Raw genomic sequence first — 27265 nt, 5'->3', positions numbered from 1 at the left:
CAGTCTGTTTAACCAAACTATCTATTTATTAGAACAAACATGAGTCCAGATGATTTAGAAATGATGTTACGAAGTGAAATGGAAATGCGAATGGAATTGCAAAACGAGGTAAAACATTTGAGAGAAGAAAATCGTCGATTACAAGATGAATCTAATAGTGCTGCACAGCAACTTAAACACTTCACACACTGGTTTTTCCAAAACATCGATAAACACCCTGACTGAAAGTAACAGTTGTTTATATTTTTTTGTTTTTTTTTATTATTATTATTATTATTATTATTATTATTATTATTTTATATATATAAATATATATTATTAATATACAACATTATATGTATTATATGTATATAAATGTTTTACTAAAAGAAATGTGTGCTGCTCATAGTCACTGTTGTTTCATGTCGTTACAATTTAACTTCTTATATATTTTTGAATTAGTTGAGTACATTATTTTAAGTTATTATTTTATATTCAAGGTAAATGCTATTTATTTTTACTAACACATTACATTGCCAAAAGACTGTCTTTTATGTTAATTAATAATTTTAGATTAACTAAGTTTACATAGTTATTATTATTATGTTTTTGTAAATTTGTTTGTCGATATATTATATGGAGTTAATATGTTTTACCAAAATTATCGGCCCAAATAATCAAAACCATAAACATTATGTAATGTTTGTAGTTAGTTGAATAAATGCAAATAATTGTATGTTTCTATTTTGCGAGTAAACGACTAACAGTATTATTATCATTAAAGTTACTTATTGTTGTTTCATTTAAAGGAGTAAAAAATGTACTGTTAATAAAAGACACAAAATATATTTCAGTACCTACCAAATTGACTACTCGTAGGTACTAGCTATCTAACTATTAAGTTGTTATACTAATTTTTTTTTTATATCTTATCATTACATATTATTATATATTATTATAATTGCTACTTTTAAATACGTATTATTATGATTATTTTGTTACTCAAACAGTATCATTAATTAATGAATAATATAATTGTTTATTTATTTTTTTAAATAAACATTTTTATCATTGTGCCTTTTGGTAAACACCAATTGTGAATATTGACACATTGTATTATTATTAAAATAATATTGTTATTGAATTTAATATTGTTAAGCAAGTGAAACATAATAGTTATTTATATAACATTTAATTATTTTTTGTAAACTTAGTAATTATTATAATTATTTTGTCGTTTTTTTATGCACACAAGCACATGGTCTTAGAACAGTGATACTTAGACGTTTTAATTAATGTATGTGTTCATTCAAGATATACACCATATTATATATGTAATTAGTAATTACTAATTACATTGTTGGGCAATTTGCTTTAGTATGAATTTTTCTGTTCATTTGTATACATTAAATAGTTTATGAAATTAAATACAGGTCATTATCAAACAACATTTTTGTCTCACTATGTCGTGTTGGTGCTTCTTTTTAAACAATATTATAATCATGAATCGTAATGATAATTTTATAACTTATTATTTATTATTTATAGAAGTGATAAATCAAAAATATAAATTATGTATAAACTATAAAGTATTAATCACTCAAATAAAAGGTGATGATATGAACACTCAGTCGAGCTCTCGAAAAGTGAGCTCGATGTATGAAGTTCAAAATTATGTATTGTCAGGACCACCAGGGGCTCTCAGATTTTTAGTATTGAAAATATTTGTTATGTTTATTGTTGGTTGACTGGTTGACAAGGCGCCGTGTTACCCATATTCAATGAATAATATAAACTTATAATGTTAGCAACTGTTTGTCAGACTCAACATTTTGTATAGCATTACTGCTATACTTTGTGTATTTTAGTTTTTATCAACTATAATTAAATTATGGTTGATATTAGGTATCATTTTTTAATATAGGTATATAAAATAGTTAATGTAATATTTCTTGGTCATTACATTCCTGACAATAAAAATAAATATAAATAAAAATATAAATGTAAATAAATAAATATATATAAATATAAATGTCGTATTGTGGTGATATAATAAAATACGTAATTCAAAAATTTTAAAAAATGCGCGAATTGTTCTGGTACTCTCTTATTAAAAGCAGCCACCGGTCGTTGCTGTTCGTTTCACGTCATTCTGATTCCAAATAAACCAATTTATTTTTGCTTTTTTTATGTAAATGCTTTTTTGGTTTTGTTTTTTCTTTTAAATTTTTTATTGCTTTTTTTCAATTATTCCAGCTGTGAATTTTTTATATGTTTATTAATTATTATGCTATTGTTGTAAAAAAATATAAATAATAATTTATGTAAAAACCCAGAATGCCGATATTCGATTATTATTGTTTTCGTTATCGGGTTGTTTAATAATTATTAAATACTTGCAGTATCTATATTCTATACGGTCAGTAATCAGTATGCCTACTATATCGATCACTTCAAAGTTCAAGATTTAAAATTTAGTTTTGTAATTTAAAACCTCTTGTATGAAGTATGCGCACCGATCACTTCAGTGGATGTAAAGAGTTCGTTTTTTACCAGGCACGGCGCCAAGGGGGGGCAAGGTGGGGCTCTAGCCCCCCCAGAAAACAGATCAGCCCCTTCGCCAGCCCCCCCACTAAAAAATATGTACGATAGATATTGTGTAAAATATCAATATTTAGCTTATATAATATATTTGTCACAACTAAAAAAATTGAGGAATAAATTAAATTTATTATTTGTCTAATAAGGAAAAAATTTACTATAATTTCAATAAAATGTGTTTTGAAATTTGTAAAATAAGAAAAAATCTTTTATTTATTTTTTATTACCTTTATTGAGTACTAATTACTAGATGAAAATGAACAAATAAACGTATCCCAAATCATTGAATTAAAGATGATTGAAACAAATTGTTCATTACTAAACACAATTACTTTAATTTATATTTATGAAATGTAGGTAAGTAAAAGAAACATAATTATTCATTCACAAAGGTATGTAATATTAAAGTCATAAAGAACTTATCATTTTTGTGTATCATGTCATCATTATGAATATAGTTGTTGAAGGTCTGTGATTAGACATTTTATTACATAAGGTACAAAAAAAAATATTTGACATTATTCTTAAAACATTTTTTAACTATTCAAAAGTTTGTATATATTATCTGTTTAGACTCTTAGAGCATACAATATAAAACGTATGTACTGTATAGATAATAGCTATATTATGTTATATGATACTAAAATATTTATATTTCATTAAAATAACCTCAGTATTTGTTGAAAAATTTTAGCCCACGTAAAAAAAGTATTTGCCCCACTCTGCCTCCCCTGGAAAAAAATTCTAGTGCCGTGCCTGTTTTTTACGTATAAAAATATTATGTTCGACAATAGTCAGTTTCACTAGGTACTGAAAATCTAGGAAAATACATGGTAGTTAATTTTTTATTAAATTTAAATTAATATTTCAACATTTATTATTTATCTTTTTAACTAGTTGATGTTAATTTTTGGTCGTGTTTTTTTTAAAAATAAATATGCTTTAAAATCCGAGCCCTATTACGTATTTTCGAATTAAAGTAATTTTTATTTTCTTATTTCGTTAAAATTAGATTAAATTAATGGGTACATTTTTAACAAATTATTAGCTATGTTTTTTTTTAATTCTTTTAAATAAAATGTAAGTCCATTGACAAATTTATAGATTATACTAATAAATAAGTCTAAAAATTAATTGTATAATATTATTATACACAACATTTAAATTTTTTTTATTCATTTTTATAACTATAATTCATGTTCTGTTTAAGTTGCTTATTATGCTTTAAAATCCGAGTCCTATAGTGATGACAGAAATAAAACGTGCATCGTTGTAATTTGTAAAATCAATAGGTACCTACACTTATCGATCCACACCTACCGATTCTCAAATAAGGAAAAATAGAGAAATTGGAGAAAGCAGTAAAAAGTAGATTAAAAGCTTGTAAATCGTTGATATAGGTATTAGAGCATTCTAGGCACTGGTTTTTTTAAGTTTTACTTTTTAAAGTATTTCTTTGGAAAGTTGAAAGTTGAAATACACAATGATAAATACATAATTGGATATATCCATTTACTATTGTCACTATGTATGGCTTTTTAATTTATTTATTGTTCTATAAATTATATATATACATATAATAGGCATTTGACTACAGAATTGAGATTGGAATAATAGAAATAGTCAAAAATTAATAGGTATTGTTTTGTGATGTTATAATAAGATCACCGGTAGTACCTACGGTTTACTTTTTTAAACAGTAACAGTACATTCTGTGCCAGTAAATTGTATTCGGCAGGATTGTTCATGATTGTTTATCAGTTAAAATTCAGTTTATCACTTTTAAATTTGACGCTGATAACACATTATCACTTAATGTTAGAGTAAAAAATAAAAATAATTTAGGTAATAATTAATATTATTTAGTTGATCGCGGTAACTCCGGCTTCACGTTCAACATGGCTAAAGTATTTGGCGTTTTTAAGACTATTAGGAACAATTGGAAGAAATCTGTGTTCTTCACTGCTGTCCTGTCGTATGGTGCCAATTTCGCCAACGAAAAATATGAGTGAGTACCTATCAATTCCTGCAAAGATCTTTTTCGATTAAGTATCTATTTATCTACAAACTATTGGTGAGGTGATATAGAAACTATAATATTGTTTTTAATTATTTAGGTTGTACTAAATTGTAGAGTAGGTACCTACATATTTCTAATTTCAATGATGAACCCTCGCTAACAACTAGCTATGCATCTATTGGTTAGTTTTAGATTGTTTAGAACAATTTTAATGGTGTAATAAATTAATTAATGTTATCCATTATAATATGACATTTATTTCAATAACATTATAACATTATTCACTGAGTGTTTTGTATTTGCTAATATGACATGTTAAAAATGTAATTTATTTTTATTTTTAGGACTCACATGTTTATGTCTCAATGCTGTAAAATTGTTTCGGCTTATGGAAATATGCCATTGCCAGTAGATAAAAAACCTAAAAAAGTAACGGTTATATTAAATCCAGCAGCTAACAAGAGGTATATCATATTTTAAAAAATGTTTTGGTCTTAACAGAATTATTATTCTCATTTTGGTTTTATGTTGTATTCAGAAACTCTAAATCAGATTTTGAAAAATATTGTGCTCCTCTATTATACTTGGCTGGTTATTCAGTTACAGTCCTTACAACAGAACGAGAAGGTGGTGCTAGAAGTTTGGTAGAAAATTTAATTGGTGAAACTGACGCTCTTATTGTAGCTGGAGGTGATGGTACCTTATCAGAGGTATTTTTAAAATTATTATTATTTATACAGTTGTATTATATTTAATAAAAAAAGGTTTAAGTGAAATGTTTAAAAAAAAGGCAGGGTATAATTATATACATTTTATACCTATGATATATGTACTTAAGTATAACCAAAAAAAAAAAAAAAAAAATTGATGCCCCACTGGCCACCACCATAATTTGATTATAGTAAAAAAATAAAACAAAATGAGTTGGGAAACACTTCTTTCTTATCCTAACTATATTATCTGTCTAGTGTTTACCTACATTATTTCACCTATTTCAAAAACCGTTAGTCTTCTCTAAGTTAAATATCATCTAAAAACATGGTTTAGCCTGTATAAAATATTAAGTTATACCTTATAAAAAAATGATAAATAGTATATTTATTTAGATTTTTAAACCAAAATTTAAATTATAATTTATATTTTAATGACTACTTATTAGTTATTAATTTAATCCTTAGGTTTATTTTTAAAAGTTTAACTAACAGCATATTAGTTATGAAAAAAATGAAAAGTACATAGTTATTACTAATAAATTTAAATAATAATTGTATAATTGTGTTGTAGGTAGTAACTGGATTGTTAAGGCGTTTAAAGGGTGATATATCTCTTACTGAACATTTACCAATTGGGATTTTACCTCTTGGACGTACAAATAATGTTGCTCGACAATTGTTACAACCCCAGGATGACAACCATGTACATTTTCTTACCAATGCGACAATGGCTATTATAAATGAGGTTAATTCTGCTCATCCAGTTGTAAAAATTGAAAATTTAGAGGTTATTGTTGTTCATTAATTTTGATTGAATTCAATTTATACAAATTTAAATTCATCTAAATTTTAATAAATTTTCAATAGAGTCAAAATCCTGAAAAATGTGTCTATGCTTTAAATAGTATTGAATGGGGTGCATTAAGAGAGGCTAAAGTAACACGTGATCAATACTGGTATTTTGGAAAACTAAGAGATTTGGCTGCTTTTGTGTTTGGTAACAAATTGATCCACTACACTTTGGAAGCAGATTTAGAATACAGTCCGCCATGCTCTGGTTGTAGTAATTGCTACAAAAAAATAAACTCTGCTATGAATAAGTCATCAGGTTTATTTTCCTGGATAAGTTGGGCTTTTTCATTTAATAGGAATTCTGGTGATTACTAAATTCTAAGTATTAATTATTATAATAAAATAATTATTTACAATCATAAAAAATATTAATGTTATAATTACAGGTGGTATAGATTATTCAAAAGTAATCAACCCTGAATGCAGTAATTATTCAAAAGTTCCAATCAAAACTTTTAATGTTAATATTAATTTAGATGTCAAACAAACACCAGTTTTACAAATTAATGTTTGTCCAGAAAATATTTCTTACTCTGAATTTGTGAAAGAAGGTTATTCAAAATTTAGAAATGAAAATAGTAAAATTCAAAATTTTATTATAGAAGCAAAAGATGTGACTGTAACACCTCATATTGATGAAGTATTACCAATATTTAATTAATTCACTAAAAATGTGTATAATATTGAATATAACTTACATCTTAATTACATATGTATTTGTTTTTTAGGAAAATAAATGGCTATCAATTGATAATGAGGATTACGAAGTTAAGCCAATGAGATTGTCATTGCTACCAAATGCAGTTTATTTATTCAAGCCTGACAATTCAATAAATAAAAAGAAAAATGATCAAGAATCAAGTTTGTCATTAGATAAGTTTAAAAACCATATTGGTTTAAAACAATTTGTTTAATTAAATGTTTATAGTATGGACTGAATATAAATATATACATATACTTATTATGTATATTATCTTGTACAAATGTTTGATTATTCAATTTGTAAAAATAGGTATATCAATTCCAATGTATTATTATAAACTTTTTGTTATTAATCGTTATCACAAGAATTTCTTTAATTAAAGAATAATTTAAAAATTGACCAATTAGCTAGTGAACTGTTACTATACATTTATATTTTTTATTTTAGATTAATGTTATGTGTTAAATTAAAATTGTGGAGTGTAGATTTTCAGTTATGATATACCTACCAGCTGAAAATTAATGTAGAAAAGTAGGTATTAATAAAAAAAAATCATCTTTATACAACCAATAGATAAAAAATATAAACTGATATAAATTAGATTTGGGCTGTTATTTTTTTAGAATACTGGGTCCTAGACCTTTCAGACTATTTTTGAGTGTACATTAGGGTTGCCACAAAAGTTCAAGTACTGAGTACTGACCAATGTTTACAAAAATAATTTCAATAACATTTTTTAATTATTTTTGTTATAAAATTTAGAACCAAATGTAATATTTACATTTTCTTTTTGTCATTGTTGAGTGTTGACTGCTCGTGAATTATAAAACTATTCACTGGTTGTACTTTACGAATATACAAAATATACAATAAACGAGAATACAGACGTCAAACACGTTGGTTAGATTTTGAACTAATGCATGAAAGTTGACCAGCAGGATATTGACGAATCGGCGATTGTAAGTAATAAATCATAATTATCAGTAAAAATAATCATTTCATAGAAGTGGAGTGTGATGTGAAATTATATCAATATAGGTTTTAGAATACAAATTTATAATTTTTGGTACTTATATCTTATAACTTATTTACACTTAATTGGGACTTTTAATGGGTTTGATGATGATGTAAACATCTTTAATTAAACATTATTATAGAAAAGTTTTTTTTTTTACCACTACTGATTGGACTAACATAAAAAACGTATTATCCCGTGTATGATATAAACTATATTAATTTGATATTAATATGAATATATTGTGTTAAGTCTTAAAATAAAAATAAAACGGTCTAATGTAGATAAGCAACTTTTGAATATTATATAAATTAAACAATAAAAGTTACCTAATTACTAAATCACTGCAATGGTATTATAGGAATGGGATGATTTATTTTTCTTGGTTGTATTGTAGGTCTATTGGTATACTTATTGCAAACAGATGTAGAACTATTTAAATGTTTATTAGTTATTATTATTGAAATAATTAATTTAACTGTTTTTAACATTTACAATTTTTTTCATGCTTCTTTTGGTGTTGAATAGACAATAGTATAAAAGTTTATTTCATAAAGTCTCATGAAACTAATATATTAAGCATTTTGACTAGTTGTCTGTCATTGACTTTGGGATAGATAAATTTCTTATTAGAAATTATAGTTTTGTTTAGCCTATAATTTTTTTTTTTTTTTTTTATAAGTATTATAATTATTATAATTTACAACTGTGAAAAACTATTTGGTACCTAAATATAAAGTTACAATTATACACGATAGTGTGGAAGTACCTATAATATATACTAGGGATGGCAAATCCATGGCACATGTGTTCGAGGTTGCACACGAAAATTTTTACTATAATATATTATATAATATTATAGGTAATAGGTAACATAAGTCATAAGTGCGCGCACAGGGGAGGCTGAGATTTTCAGCTTCCCCAATATCTTATGTTACACCTACAAATCGGGGGGGGGGGGGGGATTGGAGTCTGGACTCCCTTAGCTAAGATATTGTCTCGCCTGCCAAGAAGACCTGCGCACGCTTATGATAGGTATCTAAACATATTTAAAAATTTTTTTTACAATATTAAATATAACATTCCATATAATATTTTTCATGGCACGCTCTAAAAAAAAAGACCTTTGGCCTTTAGGTGATCAAATATTTTCATGTTATTGAATTTGTTATTGGAATGCATACGGGCATACGTATTATGCATATGTATTAATAATACATATAATACAGTATTATGAACATGATATTTATTCATAGTACTATTTACTACTATATTACTATATTATGTATCTACACAAGTGCCAAGTGCTGGGAGTGAGGGTTAGTATTTACTATTAAGGGGCCTTAACCTTCTCTCACTCGAAATACTTCGATCATCCTCCGTGAAAATTTAATTTTACTTAATGTCTTTGGCTCAGTAGTATTAAATATCCTGAATAATATAAGTGAATGAATTAGTTTTAATAAAAATAGTAAAATGAATTATTGTGAAGTTAAAATTTACTGCTTTAGTGCTTTGTATGTTAGTATTGTTTGTAAGACGGAGACGACACGTGTGGTGTAGCATCACAGAATAGATAAATAGCATCTTCCTAAAGCAGTAAATAGAGATTATTGATTAGAATTAGTATAAATTATCATTTATCATAGGTTAATATTTTGAATATTGAAGATATACATAATAATGGTTAACGCACAGTATTACAGTAGGTAGTAAAAAAATATCTACAATCTAAAAAATAAAATAAAAAGCACTATCCACCACCAAGGTATTAAGAATTAGTTTTATACAATAGAATTATATTTTATTACTTTACTATTACGAGGAAAGTAGTAAACAATTAATATTATTAAATATTAAAAGTAAAAAAAAAAGTAATTATAAATCAAAATCAAGATATTATAATATTATGTTCAAATATATACGGGTTACAATTTAAATACTTACGAATGACCTCGCCAGGTTGTAGCGGTCCCATGGTGTAATGGTTAGCACTCTGGACTCTGAATCCAGCGATCCGAGTTCAAATCTCGGTGGGACCTTAGATCTTTTTTGCACTTTTTTTATATACATTTAATTTTTTAATACAACGTCTAATTTTTCTATACTCAATTACAAATACTATAAAACTGTCAACCATTTTCAAATTTTTGTCAATCCCACCCAACGCGTAAAAAGTTTATAGGGAGGTTTAAAACTTATATATATAAAAAAAAAAACGCATGGTACTGCTCTTATATTTGGTGGAACAATAGTGGTGTCTAAAAAACAATAATGACAACACATTTAAATATTATTTTTTAATTGTACCTATAATTTAACATCATAAGAACAATAGTCACTTAATCTTCAATACTTATCGATTTATTATAATAAATTAATGCATATTTTTTAACGTATAGGATTAGATCGTGACGTACTGACGTGTATTATTGAAATATTACAATCTTAAATTTGTATTTATTTATACATTTTGTACCCATGTGGTTGACATATAGAAACATGCGTAGTAGACGACAAGTGCGAGGTAGATCACATACGACAAGAATACCATATTTAACATTACATTAGAATAACTAAAAAGTATCGAAGAAGCGGAGTATCCAAAGAAATAATCGGGGTCTGTTGGATTAAAATATAAAATTGGTGGAATGGTAAAGCACCGAAATCTCACTCAGAGTCGGCAGATAAGGACCGTACTCAATCGGGTATCGCCGATTATTATGGACACGTACAAATGTGTAGTTAGATGAAGTATTCAAGTATGTACCTATTTATTATTTATGTGTATAATGTAGTATAAATAATTAAAAAAACAACAATAGTATAAAATAGATAGGTACTTAATACCTATACTATGTTATGATATTTTTATAAATATTTTCACTTAGCTCCCACTTCTAATCAAGTCTCCGGAGCCACTCCTAGGCATACATACTGGACAATGGACATAATACGATTTAAATGTACTTGGTGTCTTTGTCGCTTGGGTTTTGATGAATAGAATATAAGGTAATTACTAAAACAAAATAGAATAATACATTTAGAAACAAAATAATAAGAATGTTGATTTACAGTGATAAATAAAATACTAAATAGGTACTAAAAGTTATGAAATCAATGACCATCACTGAGTACACCCAGCATAGCAACTACACCAACTGGGGCCCATATGTAAATAAAATTAATGAGCTCCTTTTTAAAAATATAATTTCATTACATATTTTTAAATTTTTGTCACTGAGCCCTATACAATCAGTGGCGTAGATACGATTTTTTTCCGGGGGGGGGGGGGTATATTATATTTATGATACAAATTACGAGATATTAGTACCTCGTTTTTATTTTGCTCTAGCCATTATATAAAATACCTATTTTGGTTTTAGGGGGGTTGGAAACCCCTTACACCACCCCCGTAAATACGCCACTGCTTACAATAAGACTAGGGCTCTAGGACCTGAGTGTTTGACATACGCAATAGTGCAATACATAACACGTCCGACCATTGTAGCAATGCCAGTGAAAATAAAAACTTAGCAGTTGAAGATTACGTATTCGATGTAGGTAATTCAATAACACTTATTAAAATAAATATTGGTAAAATCAAAATAAATGTATCAAATTAATATTTTTGAGGCCCTAATATGAAACAAAAAAAAGTTGTTTATAATGTTATATTTTTATTCTCATAAAACGTTAAATAATAATATATCTCACAAAGGTAGGTACCTAGGTACCTATTCGTTTCAAAATTTTTTTGAGCTATTGCCAAAACAAACTGTTTTTACCTCTTATTTATACATTTTCAATTTCTCATTACACTGTTAATAATATTAAATCCCAAGTTAAGTATTAACTATCCATAGACTTCTGTATATAATTATAATATATATATATTATATAGAAGTCTGTGTATCTACCTACCTATCTATCAAGTGTATTATTATAAAATAAATTTTTTAAAGGTTTAGGTATTTATTAGGTAAATCGGTTTTTATTTCATAAAAAAAGTAATATTAAAAAAAATCTCAAGTCTTGTGGTCTATTGGCTACGGTCCTCCACTCTTATGGTTTTCTATCCTCCTTAATCCAAATTTCAATAAAATAAATAAAATAAAATAAATTACAAATGTTGTCCGTTTGCTTATAAAATTAAATAAATACCTAAATAAATACGACGGTTCCATGGTGTAATGGTTAGCACTCTGGACTCTGAATCCAGCGATCCGAGTTCAAATCTCGGTGGAACCTACTAGTTTTTTGCGTTTTTTTTTGAATAACACTCACAAACTTTAAAAGTTTATAAAAAAAGTTGAGACTGTACTATTAATTTTTTCCATATTAGATATTTGAAAAATTACTAGAAAATTAGTAGGAATTAAAATTATCGTCGCTATATATTTTTGATAATTTTAAATACGTAAATATATGAAGAACCAATTACTCAACTTATGTAATTTCTTACAAAGTGTCAATTACTAATTAGTATCACTTTGTTAGGTTAGGAACGTTGTAAAAATTATTGTTTAAATTTCAATTTAATTTGTGTGATCATTTTTATTTATGCAAAAAAGAAAAATAATATATAGTAGAAGCCACTAATTAGGAACACTCAAATATTTATAATTAACATAATATTATAATATTTATATTTATAATTGATAAAATCGTCTTATTGAAACAAAATGTCTAGAGACGGACCGGTCGCATATTAAAACATTGAAAATCAATCGGTAAAAACAAATCGATTATTTGAAACAATTAGAACCAAGGTACTACTATACTATTATAGTACCTGTACTAGTACTACTACAGTTAGTACTACGGTACTACATTAATATTATATTTACTGTCGTTACGCATCGATACTGTATTTCACTTGTCAAATTAATTTTGTTTATTTTTTCTGTTCTTTATCGTATAAGGTCTTTACTAACTTATCGTTTTAGATCAGTTTCGAGTACGTTAAGATGTTTAGTATTTCGTCTTAAAACAAAATTATTCTTGTGAAAATATCGTAATCATAAGTTAATCGGCGTAAAAAACAGACATCGATAGATTCATATTTTGCACAACATAATATAAAATATATATATATTTTTTTTTATAGTAATTAAAACCAATCGCTTATTAGAAACAATCGGTTAGTTAACACATTTCATCCAAGTTCAAAAGTGTTCCTAATAAGCGGCTTCTCCTGTATTTGAATAGAGTGGTGATTATGTATTTAGTTATAATAGTATATAATAAAATGACAAACGATTCCTATATAATAGATATTAAGTGTAAAATTCACATATTTGCGTTGTTACTTAGGTATATGTGTGTTATTTAGTATATACACAAAACCAAATTTGATAATTAAATACCAATTACTAAAACAACTGAGGTCATAATAATATGTTAGTATTATGTTGGAAATTATTTTGTTACATAATTATTAAATGGATCTATATACAAGTAAACCATTAAGTATAAAATTATAGATATACAAAACATAATTAATTATTTGTATTCATATTCTTATACAATAATATTATAAAGAAATACATATATAAATTACTCATACATTATTGATGCTTTCTCAAAACATTAAAAATAATTATGCATGTATTTGTCATTTGAACTTGTTTTAACCACATGCTTATAATATTATTTTCTTTGAATTCAATCAGTGAACTCTAAGGAAAATTATACTGAAGAACACTATCTAATACAAAATTTAATACAATAATAATTTAGTAGTTATTACTAAAAGAGAAAAACACTGAAAATATAGATTGTGTAAAATTAAAAATACTATATTAACGCTTTTTAGATTATAAAATAACAATTTTAATTTAAGACTGATTATCAATTTTTTTTTCTGTTTCAGACTTCTTACACAGCATAATATAGTGAAACTGAATTTGGAATTTATGATAATGTTACTATTTCATTGAACTTCAGTAATATTAAGCATTGATGCTTTTTTATACATTTTATATAAAAGCAGAACATAATATTGTTGTTTTGGAAAGATATTTTTGGTAACAAATTAAGTTTGAAATTTATAATTTTTTCAAACAGATATTTTTAGATTAAGATTGTAGTTTGGTATAAAAAACATAAAAAATAATATTTTTCTGTGTATAATATACTAAAATAGCTTTAAAATAAATATCCTTATCGTCTATGCCTTTTATAGTGTGTGATTTTTAAAAATTAACTAGAAAAAAATGTATCAATTTAAATGTTCCAACTGCACATTTACCTACTTAAATCTAGCTTCAATGATTACAAATATACAACTAATCAATCATGTATTGTTATCACTGTACACTTGGGCTTGACATTAAAAGATTGAAATCTCTTCTTAAAATCCTATACTATAAATAAACAACAACTTGTTATAATAATATGCGTTAAATTTAATAGATACGTTTTTGAAAATTAATTATTTTTTTTATTTGTTTTCGTCCGTGTCAATTTTTTTTACTTTTCTGTAGTTTCTATTAATTATTGTTATTACAACTATGGGAATATTTAAATTAGGTCGGATTCAAGGCCGTAAGGGTAAGGGTTTTATTGCCCCGGGCGGCTGATAATGTAAGGTTGGCTAATTGTTTTATATTTAAATTATATAAAACGAGTATTTGGTATAATGAGGCATTTTTTTTTTGTCCCAGGGTAGCAAATTCCTAAATACGGCCTGGGTCGGATTATGATATTTTTTCCGTACCTAGTGGAAATAGAATTAGAGTTAGACTAGTGTTCATCAAAAGTTCATGATTTTTATCACATCAATAAGACAATAAAGTTATTTAAGTTTTTTTAATTCGAATAATAAATTACTTATAGATTAACACTGTAAAAATTATTGTCTAAATGACTAAATTATAAAGTTATAACAAGACTAAAATGATCAGATAATTTACAGAAATTTAAAAAAAATTGAAACACTTATACGTTATAACTTACAACTAATATAACTTAGGTACTGTATGTGTTTATTTCTTTTTTTATACAATAATTATTAAACAAATGACAGATGGTATTCATTATGTAGTGTAAAATCAAAGAGACATGTTTGCAATAGTGTTGTATCAGTGTTATTTGCACAAATGAATAATATTATTGAAACAACGTAAATCATAACGTGTGTATCATATGTCCAAGATATAATATGATATTTAATCATTTGGATTTGAAGTTGCATTTATTAATATAGTTAATCGAACGAACGATTAATGTATAATGCAATTAATTATTTAAGTATGTTTGCAATAAATAATTATTATTATGCACTATGATGACTTGTCAACAACTAACTACAGTGTGCATCTTTATGACCACATATCAAATCGTAAGTAAAATATTTGCTCGGTATTCCAATAATTTGCTTCTTTTCATGTATAAAAATTTGAAATATACATTAAACAATATTTCAGTTTTTGGATTTCTTTCAATTTATATTAAAGCCATAATACATTTTAAAATGATATTAAAACAGTAAATTATTTTATTATAATGTCACGGAGTATATGGACAACACAATATTTATCAAAATGTTTAAAAACACATATAAAATTGTAGTTTTCTTTGAACGTATTATAATTTATGTTCAACCAAACAGTTTATTAAATATTATTATATCCACACAAGTTCCAGCTTTAACACTCATACGGTCCCTCAGAAAAAAGTAAATAAGTAGTGACAACATTTAATGTATCCGAAGTTATTGTAATATAAATATGAACTATAACCACAGCAAATTACATAAGCATTTTATTTGATAAACATAGTTCTTTATTATTATTACTACATGGAAGTATGGAACTTACTTAAATAAATAAGTTTTAATAAACGGTTAAGTTAGATTTATTGTTTACAAATTAGTCACTATTGGTACATTAATATGTCAATTAACAGGGCAAATTCAATATAAAAAATTACATATTATAAATTTATAAATGTCAAGTACCAAAATAATATTATTTTAATATTTATTATTCTGTTTAGAATTTTTTAATTTAATATAAAATATAGGATATTTTTGGGTTTGGTTAGGGTTCTCATTAGTTGTGGGCCCTAGACGTTTGCGCACCTTGCAGCCCATCCGATATTTACGCCACTGCTCGTGACTCGATACGTTGATGTACAGATGTCGGAAACTCGTTATCTAGCAGTACATATTGGATATGATATTTTAAATCAAACTATATTTATGCGCTACAGTGTAAAAAACTAAACGTACGTAAGTTTGTTCCTAAATTTTGTAATATTTTGTAACTCGCAGGCACCTGCACAACGGGCTTTAAATAGTCTCGTTATACCAGGTCAGTCAGGTCTGCTGAACTACAACCTGTTACCACGGCCACCAAAAGGATACCATTTCGAACCGTATGGATACATCTTGAATAATTATCCAAGCAAATCGTATACGATAAAATACGGTTTATCGAATAATATTAGGAATAATAATCGTGGGAATTCGGCCAGACGGGGCACTGGTTCCAATAGGAAACCAACTAGGAAAAAGAAACCCAAGAACCCGTCATCAGAAGATCCTTCGTTCTCAGAACCGCCAGCGAATTCAACAGGGGACCCACCAACCGCTGAACCTGCCGAAACTTCACCTCCAGATCCTACTGCGTAATTATGGGGGGGGGGGAAGATATGGAGATATATCCTTATTATGGAGATGTTTTTTTTTGGCGAAAAAAAAACAAAAAGGAAAATTGAATTTATATTATAATTTATGAAAACTATATTTAATTTAATTGTTTACTTTATTGTGTTTGAAAATTATTATTATCCTATTTATACCTCATTTAATTTATAATAATACATTAATATAATATTGTGATCTATGAGATTTAATGGTCAAGAGGGGTGTGGGTGGCATAGTCCCACTAAAACGATAGTATAAACTTATATAGTTATATCCCAATCCCACCCCAGAACCAATTCCAAATTACACCACTGGCAGACTCCAATAATCCGTAGAGCCGAAGAGCGAAACGAATGAACGGCAAAGTCGATTTATCAGCAGTTTTTCAAAAATTACTACACCGTTACATAGTTATAATTTTACTGTGGAGTTCAAATATTGTTCCTATTTGGTCGCGTCAATAAATAGCGCGTAAATTGATCGCGAGCGACTTTTTATAGTATGACAATTTGTAACGTTGTATAGAATTCAATAACCAAATAATTATTAAAAAAAAATTATTATAGTAATAAATATTTCAAATCACAATTAAAATTTAGCTGCCTAAATAAAACCGATAAACAGCTATAACAGGGGTGGCCAAACCGCGCGACTCGCGTCATAGACTTTTGCGGCTCGCATCTTATCGTAACACTTTTACAAAAAAAAAAAAATTTAATATGAATTTATGTATTGTATAATAATATGACCTTTTTTTTACATTTCGAAAAAAATGGTGTACAAAAGACAGTATGGAGATGATTGCGTTTTAAAAATAAGTAGGATAAAAATAGAACAATATATGTTGCAGGGACGGAGCCACCATTAAATTTTTTTATAAAGATTAGAGTGCTAAAAAAAAAATTGTTTAGATTATGATTATAGAACAATTGAAATAATACCTATAGCACATAATTTCCAGCTACAGATATAATATTATCATAGTTGTCTAACTTATAAATATAATCAAATTTTTATACTATACCTGCTTTTATTAGGCAGTTAAATTTTAATTATTGTGACTTATATAATATTTATTACTATAATATATATTTTTAAATAATTTATTTTATTATTATTTTTTAACATAAATATTGTATTATAATATCTATTAATATTGTCAAATTACTCAAATTGTTTATATAACTTTTATTAGTTAAGCTTTAATTGTACTATTTTTTCCTACAATGATTATTTTAATAATTGTTCGCGGTTGTTGAATTCTATGCGACGCCAAGGGCGGATACAGTAGTCCTTAACGAGAGGAGGGAAATTATTAGTCACCCACTAAAAAAATATCATCATTTATTTCAAAAAAAAAATTACAAATGGAATATATGATATTTTTCTATGAAACCTGGGGCGGGAAATTGCCCCCATTGTCTCCCCTCCCTTGTACGACGTTACAAATTGTCATACTATTAAAAGTCGCTCGTGATCAATTTACGTCCTTTAAATTAACCGTTATCAATTATCAGATATCGATTGATGAGTATCCGTACTTATATTAGGTACCAATAATAATACCAATAATGATTTTAATTTGTTCTGTTTTTACGGCATATTTATAATGGTATTATTAAGTTCAAATTTTCAATATTATAATACACGATTAAAGGTCTATAATTATGTATTTAAATATTTAAACATGTAATTGTCGCATGACGTGATATTTGTTAGTACCTATTGCATAAAATTTAAAAGACTATGGGCACCGGTCTAATGTGTGACCTATACAAACTATTTTCCTATACCAACATGAAACGGGGAAATGTGTTTGTTTTTATGTAGAGATAAAGACGTGTGGTGTATTGTCGTGGTATGTGTGATAAATGTAAGCCATTCAGTTACGATCTCACTACCTTCGTCGAATTACGTTATTGTAAGTTTTAGTAAAATTATGGTTTTTATCAGGAGTGCTATATTAGGATATCATTTTAAATATAATGGCATATTATTCACAATGAAAAAATGTACTTACAGTACTTATCAGCACTAAATAAAAAACAAACGTACGTAAATAAGAAATAACGAAGAGAGTGGTGAGCAATTGAGAACATGTGAGAAAACGAGTAAAAAACGAAACTCAGTGGCACCAAATTATACAAATCACGATGAACTCTAAACAGGTAAGAAGGATAAATATATAGGTAGTATAAAATATGAATTATAATAATTACTATTAAAAATGCAGTTTAAGTCGCAAATTGGACCGGTGTCAAAACATTATTATATTTATTTTAAGTTTTAACCAGATCAATGTGAAAAAGTGTCAAATGGTTACCTCTTTGCTGTAAATTAGATGTCGAATATGAGTCTCACTGGTTGGATGTGTTGAATTTGAATTCAAAGATTTATCATTGTATACGAAAAACGATTTTATGCCGAGACGGTCTGTCAGCCTAAATGTATTATTAATTAAGTGTATTTTACAATAGGTATGTATTTTAATAAAGCAATTAAAGTTTATTTATTTTACTATTAATATTACGGTAGGTTAATTTAATTTTCGTCGAAAACATTGCATTTATTATCATAATAATAAACATTTATACCATATAATAATATTATTATTAATTTTTGATTCAATACCAGATTACCTAATCTTGGAACAGTGTGAACAGATTTATAGTATACAAGTTGAAATTAATCTATATGTTTTATAAATATCATAACCTATTATAATAAAATTCATAGTATACGTAAAACTTTAAAATTTCTACTAATAATGTTTTTGAATAATGATAAAATAATTAACATAGTTTATTATCATTAAAATATGTTATGTCATCCAAGTTTAAACTACTTCAAATATTTACAAAAAATAATTGTGAAAATATATTTTTATATTTTTTAATTCTTGTATAAACTGTTTCGTGTTAAATGATTATATCTTTGTTATAAAAATTGAAAAATTCTCATATCTTTAATATTAAATAGCTCAAAAAAAATTTAAAAAAATTTGAAAATTAAATCATATATAGAACATTTTAATATAAACATTTGGTGTTCAGATATTTACGGTTATTCCGCTTTTTATGAATAACAACAAAAAACAAGAATCATCTGGGAAGAAATATTTATTATCCAGGTGAATATTTAATGTTGTAAAAATTTGAACGTGACTCGTTTTTATGCGCACCCCCAGCCAAATCAAAAAATAAAGTGAAATGTGGCCCGGATCAAAAAACTGTATAGGTAGGTACATTGAATTTATATTGATATTTTCTATACGTTTCGAATGTTGTCAACTATTATATCACAAAATTAAAAAATCCAACATGTTAATATTATTATATTATGTTATGTCATTATGTGTACTGTTTGTATTATAATATATTATAATTACCTACAATACAATCGATAAAAACCAATAACATTTATAGTTAACGTTAATATCGTACTTCGTCTTCGTGCTGTAAACTTTTTTCAATATTTATCTTACTCTTTTAGTATTTCGTTGAGTCTCCAGGTTTTTGAAAGTATATTTTATTTTGTGTTAATTGTTGGGCACGTATGTAAATTAGTAAATTCATTATTAAATAATTATGTCTCTATCAAAGTCAAGTAGTACCTAATAAACGAAAAATTGCTAATGAACATAGGATTTTTCAATAAATCAAAATGATTAAATATCATATTATATCTTGAACATAATAATATGATACACACATTAGGTTACGTTTATGTATTATGATTTTCGTCGTATCGATAATATCATTCATTTGTGTAAATAATACTAATATAACATGATGACAAACATGTCTCTTTGGTTTCACTCTATGGCCTATGCTATAGGTAGGTATATCATCATTCATTTGTTCAATATTATTATACATTTATCAATTTTACAAATTTTTACGACGTCATCAAATGTTCAAACATTTCAACGTTTTATAATGCTTTATCATTTATCGAGTTTTGTTTTATTGTTATTATTCATAAAATATTAATCGTATTGGCGATTTCGTTTTATAAGCAACGAGCTAACCGTCCGCGGTCGGCGAGAGTAGTCGGAGCGGCTGATTACTCTCGCCGACCGCGGACGGTTACCTCGTTACTTATAAAACGAAATCGCCTATAGACTTGAATTAATATTTTAATTTAATTTAATCTTTCTTTGTCTATACATTATAAGATTCTTAAAATATTAAGACAAAGTTTAAGCTATTTAGAGGCATTTGAAACTATTACCGTTTTTTTCTTTAACTGTGCCTGCAGTTGTTAATAAAATAATGTATACATAAACCAAGCATTTTCTACTAAATAGTTTAAAAATTATACAAAAGATAGTCATCATTATTCATAAGCTATACATACAGTGAATAAAAAAATATTAAAAATACATTGTAATAATTTTCTTTTATAACTGTTAACAGTTCAATTTATGATTAAATTTCCTCAAAATCACGATATTTTGCAAATTATCAAGTAAAGTTCAAAATGAATAACTAACAAAGATTTGAAAATATATTACAACATTTTTCATTAGTAATTATATCAAGTTTATAAATCTATAATTTTTTCAGAGGTATTTATTTAAAATTCAAATGTTGACGAAATTGGATGTTAAAAGAAAAACAATGGTTTTTTAGGTTTTATTAACTATAAGTTGTAATAACAAATATATTATAGAAACTGGTATTTTTCGATTATCGTACCTCAACGGTCGGTCTACCGGCGGCGGCGGTCGGGATTTAATGATTCCGATATCGTACCCCATTAAATTAGTTGGATTTATAATTTATTTAATTTTAAATAACTTATTTTAAAACAGTATACTAGACAAGACAAGTATAAATTAAAATATCATATAATAAAATGTTATGCGAATAAAGGTAATATATTATATAAATACATTTATGCTTGTAGGTACCTAATACTTAAATAAAAACTTAATTATAAAAATAAAACTTTTGTTTTTAATAGTTTTTATATGGTATTTGATGTAAATTAAAATGTAAAACGAGCGACATTAATTACAATTGATTTTAACACTTAATTCGGTGGTAATGTGGGTAGATTTGTCAATAATTCATTTCTTTCAATTCCGCTAGATATTAAATAGTTTGTAGTTTTGTCGAGACCGTTGATTAATTCATTTACTTTATCATCATCATCAACACGTTCATCAATATCCAATTCCTCTATTAATGCTTCAAATACTTTTCGATTGTTAGTGTTTGGTTTTGGTACCAATTTTTGAAATTCATCAATTTTTTCCAGCAACTCCTTGCCATCAAGTTTTTGTACAAATTCAGGCTAAAAATCAATAAATATACATGACATATTATTATTTGTTATATTATTATTGAATGCAAGGCGTTATTCAATAAATGATTTCCTAAAATTTTTTAAAAAGAATTTCAAGAAAATATTTATATATTTAAGACTTATTTGGTAAAAAGAAAAATAAACTATTTCCAGAGAACAAAGTGACAAAGTGCAGTTATTTATTTTTGAATCACAAAAACCAAAATAAAGTGTAGGTATATAAGACTTATATGTTAAAAATTAGATTTTTGTAATCTCCCCCTTTTTTAATAGATTATTTTGAAAAGTACTGGATTTTTATATTTATAATTCAAATCCAATTTTCTAAAAGAAATCAACCTTATAGTTGTTAATTGAGGTTGACTTTTTCTAAAAGTGAAGCCCGACACATACACACACACAAAACTAAAAAAAAACCATTAGTGTAAAATATTCATTGCTTTAGAATTTAAAAGAATCATTAAACTGAAGTCCGTAATATTGCGCTTATGTACTTAACGAATGGCGGACATTTTACCCCCGACAATTTTTGGCATAGTAGAATATTTTCCCCCCAATATATTTTCGATGCGGACATTTACACCCCATTTTTTTAAGTTTATTATTTAATAATAAATAATTTTTTTTTCAACAAAATATTATTTTTTTTTCATAAATACATGTATCAATTATACGCCTATCAGGGCCAATGCCTAATGCGGCCAGTGGTCGTTGTTGCCAAAATTAAATAAAAAATAATTTTTTATGTGCAACCAATAAGTATAGATGTAGCTTCTCTAATTCTAAATCCCGGTGCAATTTTTAATCCCATTCCGCCCCTGATATCTACTATAATTACCTATTATAGTAGATGTATATTTTTGATAAATTCAACTACTTGAAACAATAAAATAATAGTAATATTATATTTAAAAGATGGTCTAAATAAAAAATAATAGTACTAGCATACTGTATTATTCGCTTGTAACATTGAAATCTAAAATTGTATATCTAAAACCCAATCAATTGCTGGGTTGTCAAAAACTATCTTAATTATATGATTTAGAATATTAAGATAAGATTTTTCTACAATTTTTAACCTATTTTACTTATATACAATTTTTTTACGTTTTATTATATTTATGAAAAAAAAAAAAAAAATTCTTATTAAATAATAAATAATATTAAATTATTAAATAATAAACTTAAAAAAAAAATGGGGGAAAATGTCCGCATTGAAACATTTTGAGGGGGGGGGGAATTGTCCGGCTACCGTACTTAACACAATAATATATTACTTGTACGTTAAGTGGTGACTAATGACTATATCTACTTATACAATATATAATAGGTACGTAATATGCTCATTTTATAATATTTTAATATTTTAATTTTAAATGCGTTGTAGTAATCCATAAGAAAATCTAATTGAAAATTATTAAATAGTTATAAAAATAATTTACACGACTATGTTCATAGTGTACATGTTTTATACTTGTAAACACGAATAAACTTACCTGTATAGTCATAGATTCTTGCAAAACTAGTTTAAAATCTTCTCCGTCTACTTCGACGTTATTGTTTTCATCGTCATCGTCATCGTCATCGTCATCGTCGTTGCTCGTGTTCTCATCATCGCCTGAATTGTTTCCATCAACATTATCGTTATTGTAAGGTTCTAAATCCTCATCATCGTCTAATTCATTATTTTCATTAGATAAGTTTTCGTTGGTGTCGAACTCATTTTTCATCTCAGTTATTACATTATTAACACTTTGTTTTCCATCTTTTAAAAGTTTATTGGATAATATAACATGTTTTGTTTCACCATCTGTTATTTGATGTATCGATTCAACGCCTTTTTCATACTTTTTCGTTACGATTGTCTCGGTTGTAGGGGTTTGAGAACTGTCTATATACGTTTGTGTTACTATCGTCTCGACTTGGTTTTTATTTTTATCAGTTTCGGGTGCGTTAAAGCCATTCATAAAACTACTAAAAATACTCATTTTGCTTTTCACTGTATCGAATATACTGTGCTTTTCTTCCGACGAATTGATGTTTTCTTTGTCTGGGGAATTATCCGGAACGTCGTCTCCGAGATGAGATTTAAAAACATCTTTCAACTTGTGGAAAATACCTGTCGCATATTCACTAATAGAATCGCCGATATTGGATTTGGTCTGAAAATGAAATACAGTATTGTTATTTATATGAAATAAAGTAAAAATTTTTAGAGATATTTAAAAAAATCAACACATATTTTACTGTCGTTAAACTAGCCAACTAGCGTGTAAAAATAAAAATAGCAGATATAAGAATTCAACAGTAAAAATTATCAAAATTCAAAAACATACAATTTATAAAATAGTGTATATACTATAAAGGAATTAGATATAGTGAAACTTTATCAAGTATCAATCAAATAGGAGGAATGTTTCAAAACTTAGATGTATTGATTTCGATTACGACCCTATAATCATGAAAATTGTGTTTTTTCTCATCGCATAGGTGTACACAATAACTCTAAGTAATTTGTTTTTTTTCGGGAGAGATAAGTTTTATCCCACACCAATGCTTCTATATAAGGCAGTGATTCCCAAAGCATGAATTTTTTAATTTTGATGGTGATATCTCTATTACATAATATGTCTTTATAGTACATGAGTAGGTACATATATATATATATATATATATGACTTTATATCACAATGAAATGTCTGATTATTGTGTTTAACAAAATAGGTAACTTATTTAATTTAAAATACTAACCAATTGTGATACCTATGTAATATATTATATGTAGTAATGTGATTGTATTTGTTTAAGTAGAAAATTGTAAAAGTATAAAAAGATTGGCAATTACGGCTCGATGATATACACGTACCGGAGGTTTGGCATTCGCGTAGTTCATGATCCCTTGAGTGGTGAGTGCCGCCACATTCACAGACAACGTGAGTACGTCGTGCTCTGACAAGTCGGGCACGATATGCGTGGCCACCTTGTTCACCAGTGGAAGGTACGGGGCGACCTCAACCAAGGTTCTCCTCGCGTCCGTCCCGATGCTCAAGATGTGCGTCGCTTGTGATTGGCCTGCGTTCAGCAACCCGTTGTAGATCTCCTCGACATTCGCTGCAGTCGAAGCCATATAGGCGGCAACAGTGTTGGTCGTGGTGTCGGCGTTCGAAGCGGTCGTCGTATCTGCAATTACTTCCTTGCCTTCATCAACGGATCCGCCGCCAAACAGCGACGGGATTTTCAACGAGAAAAATCCCCGTTTTTTCCTACAAAGGCCTCTGTAGTTCTGCAGATACACGATATCGTACGTAGATGGGTCGTAGTTATCAAGTATTTGGTTCAATGTTTCCACATGATAATTTCTTAGGTTGAGAGCACCCACGTACCCGTGCACCTACGATGTGCGTGCGTGAGATATAGTATAAAATATCATAATTAATTATTATACATATAACTCATATAGGCATAAAACAAAAATCATCTTAATTATAACACAGTGCAATAGATTCTTGTTATGTCGAACGTCACTATCTAGAATTAAAATGAAATTTCCTCGAAGTTACCATTATATTTAATAGCGTTTTACTCTCGATAACTTAACATACAACCCGTCCAGTTCATCTTGGCCCGTCGGTGACCGTTACCATTATTATCTTATAATGTAAAGTAATACCAATAAATACGTATGTAGTTTGTGACGTCACCAGATGGCCAATATCAACTGGACGGGTTATACAATTAATCATTTTTCGTTATGTCGAGTACGCCAATTTTTATTTTTATTACCGTAAAAAACGAATATTTATCTAAAATCCTAGCGTGAGTTAAGATGAATCATAAAACGAGGAGAAAGTTACTGTAGTTAAACAAATCAATATGCTAAACACTCCTTAAAAGAATTAAAATTCTTTTGTCGAGACTTCTAAAACAGGTATGAAAGCAGATGGTGTTTTATCTGCATTGTAGAGGGTAGACGTAATATAAAAAAATTTTATTAACAGATTTTTTTAAATTGATTTATTAAATAGTTTATTGTTTTATTTTTATAAAACCATGCTTTGACTATATGCTTGGTCTGAATTCGTCCGGACTATCGAGGCTCTACTGTACTTACTTACTGTATACTGTATATACCTACTAATTACTTAAAGAACACGTAATTGTATTTTAAATATTCTAATATTAGGTAATAAGGATTTTTCATAATTTATTTGGCTATTGTTCTTACAATTTATAACATTTTAAGTTTAATATTCTGAAGATTCCAAATGAATTTCCACCTACACCTGAGATTAACTTATAACTAGATATGTATATTTTACTGTGAGCAATTAATTATTATATATTATATATGTATGATTTATTTATAAATATATGTGTATAACATCCACGATAAAACAAAATGGAGTATAATATATGTATATAAGAAAATGAATAATTAGTATAAGGCGTATCTTAACTATCAAGGACGTTTTTGAAGTGAGTGACCCACCCAGGACCCACCACAAATGAAGATCCGAGGTAGTCTCTAGTGTACCCAAAAGATTTTGACCATCTGTTTAAATAATGAACAAAATCGCTCATAAAATGCATTACGTATAATATAAACTATAGGTGGAATTTGAAGGCGATGTTCGACTTACAATATAGTTGCACGCTGTTAAAAAGACGAACACAACTGCATAATGATGAAAATGGTTCATAATTCGTCGATGTAGTAAACGTGTACCTACGGCGTAGATGATAAGTATATTATATTATTATAAAATTAAATTAAATCATTAAATCATATCGCACTCAACGGTTAATGCGTTGCAAATGTATTTAAGGTATACGGAAGAATGTTCGCAAAAACTCGAGCGGACGACTATACAAAGTGACACAGAATGTAAAATAATAAAACCGAAAAATAAAGGTATGAAGTCAAATTCTGTACTGTCACAATGGCACGGCACGACGTAAAATATTAAAAACGTAGGCAACAGAACATTATTATAATTTATTGTATAATCGTTAATCATTTATTGCGTTCATACGGTTTTGCGAACCTATTATCTAGACACAAAGTATTATTCATTTGTGCAAACACAAGTAAGCAACAAACATAAATTAGGTACACTGTCAAACGGTGACATTTAAATTTTGTCAAATGACGCTCATACTTTTATGAGGAGTATATTATGTATACATCATAATGTAAATTAAAAATTTTTTTTATAAAAAATTCCAATTTCAATCGCATGTCCCCACGGCCATGATTATTATTAATTATATTATAAATGCGTGCACCTAGAAATTATATGAGTAGTATTATTAGTAAGTATTTACAATGCTTCGTACATGCGCTGTGATTTATCTAGATGCCTAAAATAATAGGTAGGTAGGTACGCAAATTAACTTTACTGCATATAAAATATAC

At 27.0% G+C, this 27265-nt stretch overlaps 4 protein-coding genes and 2 non-coding genes across 6 annotated transcripts in view; 5 read left to right on the top strand and 1 right to left on the bottom strand.

Annotated features, from left to right (window-relative positions):
• Nucleotides 1-1429, top strand: part of LOC114129083 (signal-induced proliferation-associated 1-like protein 1) — a 41267-nt gene extending 39838 nt beyond the window's left edge. Inside the window, exon 22 of the mRNA XM_027993719.2 lies at nucleotides 33-1429. Within this exon, the coding sequence (XP_027849520.1) occupies nucleotides 33-225 (193 nt within the window). The 3' untranslated portion in view covers nucleotides 226-1429. The remainder of the gene's footprint in view (nucleotides 1-32) is intronic.
• A 2964-nt stretch (nucleotides 1430-4393) lies between these two features.
• On the top strand, nucleotides 4394-7470 carry LOC114129081 (acylglycerol kinase, mitochondrial-like). The gene is made up of 7 exons (XM_027993718.2): nucleotides 4394-4588; nucleotides 4945-5064; nucleotides 5139-5310; nucleotides 5885-6100; nucleotides 6181-6469; nucleotides 6552-6805; nucleotides 6894-7470. The coding sequence occupies exons 1-7, from the start codon at nucleotides 4479-4481 to the stop codon at nucleotides 7077-7079; spliced, it is 1347 nt and encodes a 448-aa protein (XP_027849519.1). The 5' UTR covers nucleotides 4394-4478; the 3' UTR covers nucleotides 7080-7470.
• Nucleotides 7471-9853: 2383 nt separating this feature from the next.
• On the top strand, nucleotides 9854-9925 carry Trnaq-cug (transfer RNA glutamine (anticodon CUG)). The gene has a single exon. It is a non-coding gene; the product is annotated as a tRNA-Gln (tRNA).
• A 2137-nt stretch (nucleotides 9926-12062) lies between these two features.
• Nucleotides 12063-12134, top strand: Trnaq-cug (transfer RNA glutamine (anticodon CUG)). The gene has a single exon. It is a non-coding gene; the product is annotated as a tRNA-Gln (tRNA).
• Nucleotides 12135-15048: 2914 nt separating this feature from the next.
• Nucleotides 15049-16652, top strand: LOC114129078 (uncharacterized). Its single transcript, XM_027993714.2, has 2 exons — nucleotides 15049-15228; nucleotides 16162-16652. The coding sequence occupies exons 1-2, from the start codon at nucleotides 15172-15174 to the stop codon at nucleotides 16519-16521; spliced, it is 417 nt and encodes a 138-aa protein (XP_027849515.2). The 5' UTR covers nucleotides 15049-15171; the 3' UTR covers nucleotides 16522-16652.
• Nucleotides 16653-21301: 4649 nt separating this feature from the next.
• On the bottom strand, nucleotides 21302-26880 carry LOC114129079 (AP2/ERF domain-containing protein PFD0985w-like). Its single transcript, XM_027993715.2, has 4 exons — nucleotides 26490-26880; nucleotides 24716-25240; nucleotides 23346-24011; nucleotides 21302-21837 (listed from the first exon to the last, which is right to left on the bottom strand). Exons 1-4 carry the CDS (start codon nucleotides 26547-26549, stop codon nucleotides 21574-21576), a joined length of 1515 nt encoding a protein of 504 aa, XP_027849516.2. The 5' UTR covers nucleotides 26550-26880; the 3' UTR covers nucleotides 21302-21573.
• Between the last annotated feature and the right edge of the window lie 385 nt (nucleotides 26881-27265).

This window comes from Aphis gossypii, chromosome 2 (genome assembly GCF_020184175.1).
Source record: "Aphis gossypii isolate Hap1 chromosome 2, ASM2018417v2, whole genome shotgun sequence".
Classification (NCBI taxonomy): Eukaryota; Metazoa; Arthropoda; class Insecta; order Hemiptera; family Aphididae; genus Aphis; species Aphis gossypii.
This window is presented reverse-complemented; position numbering and strand designations above follow the sequence as displayed.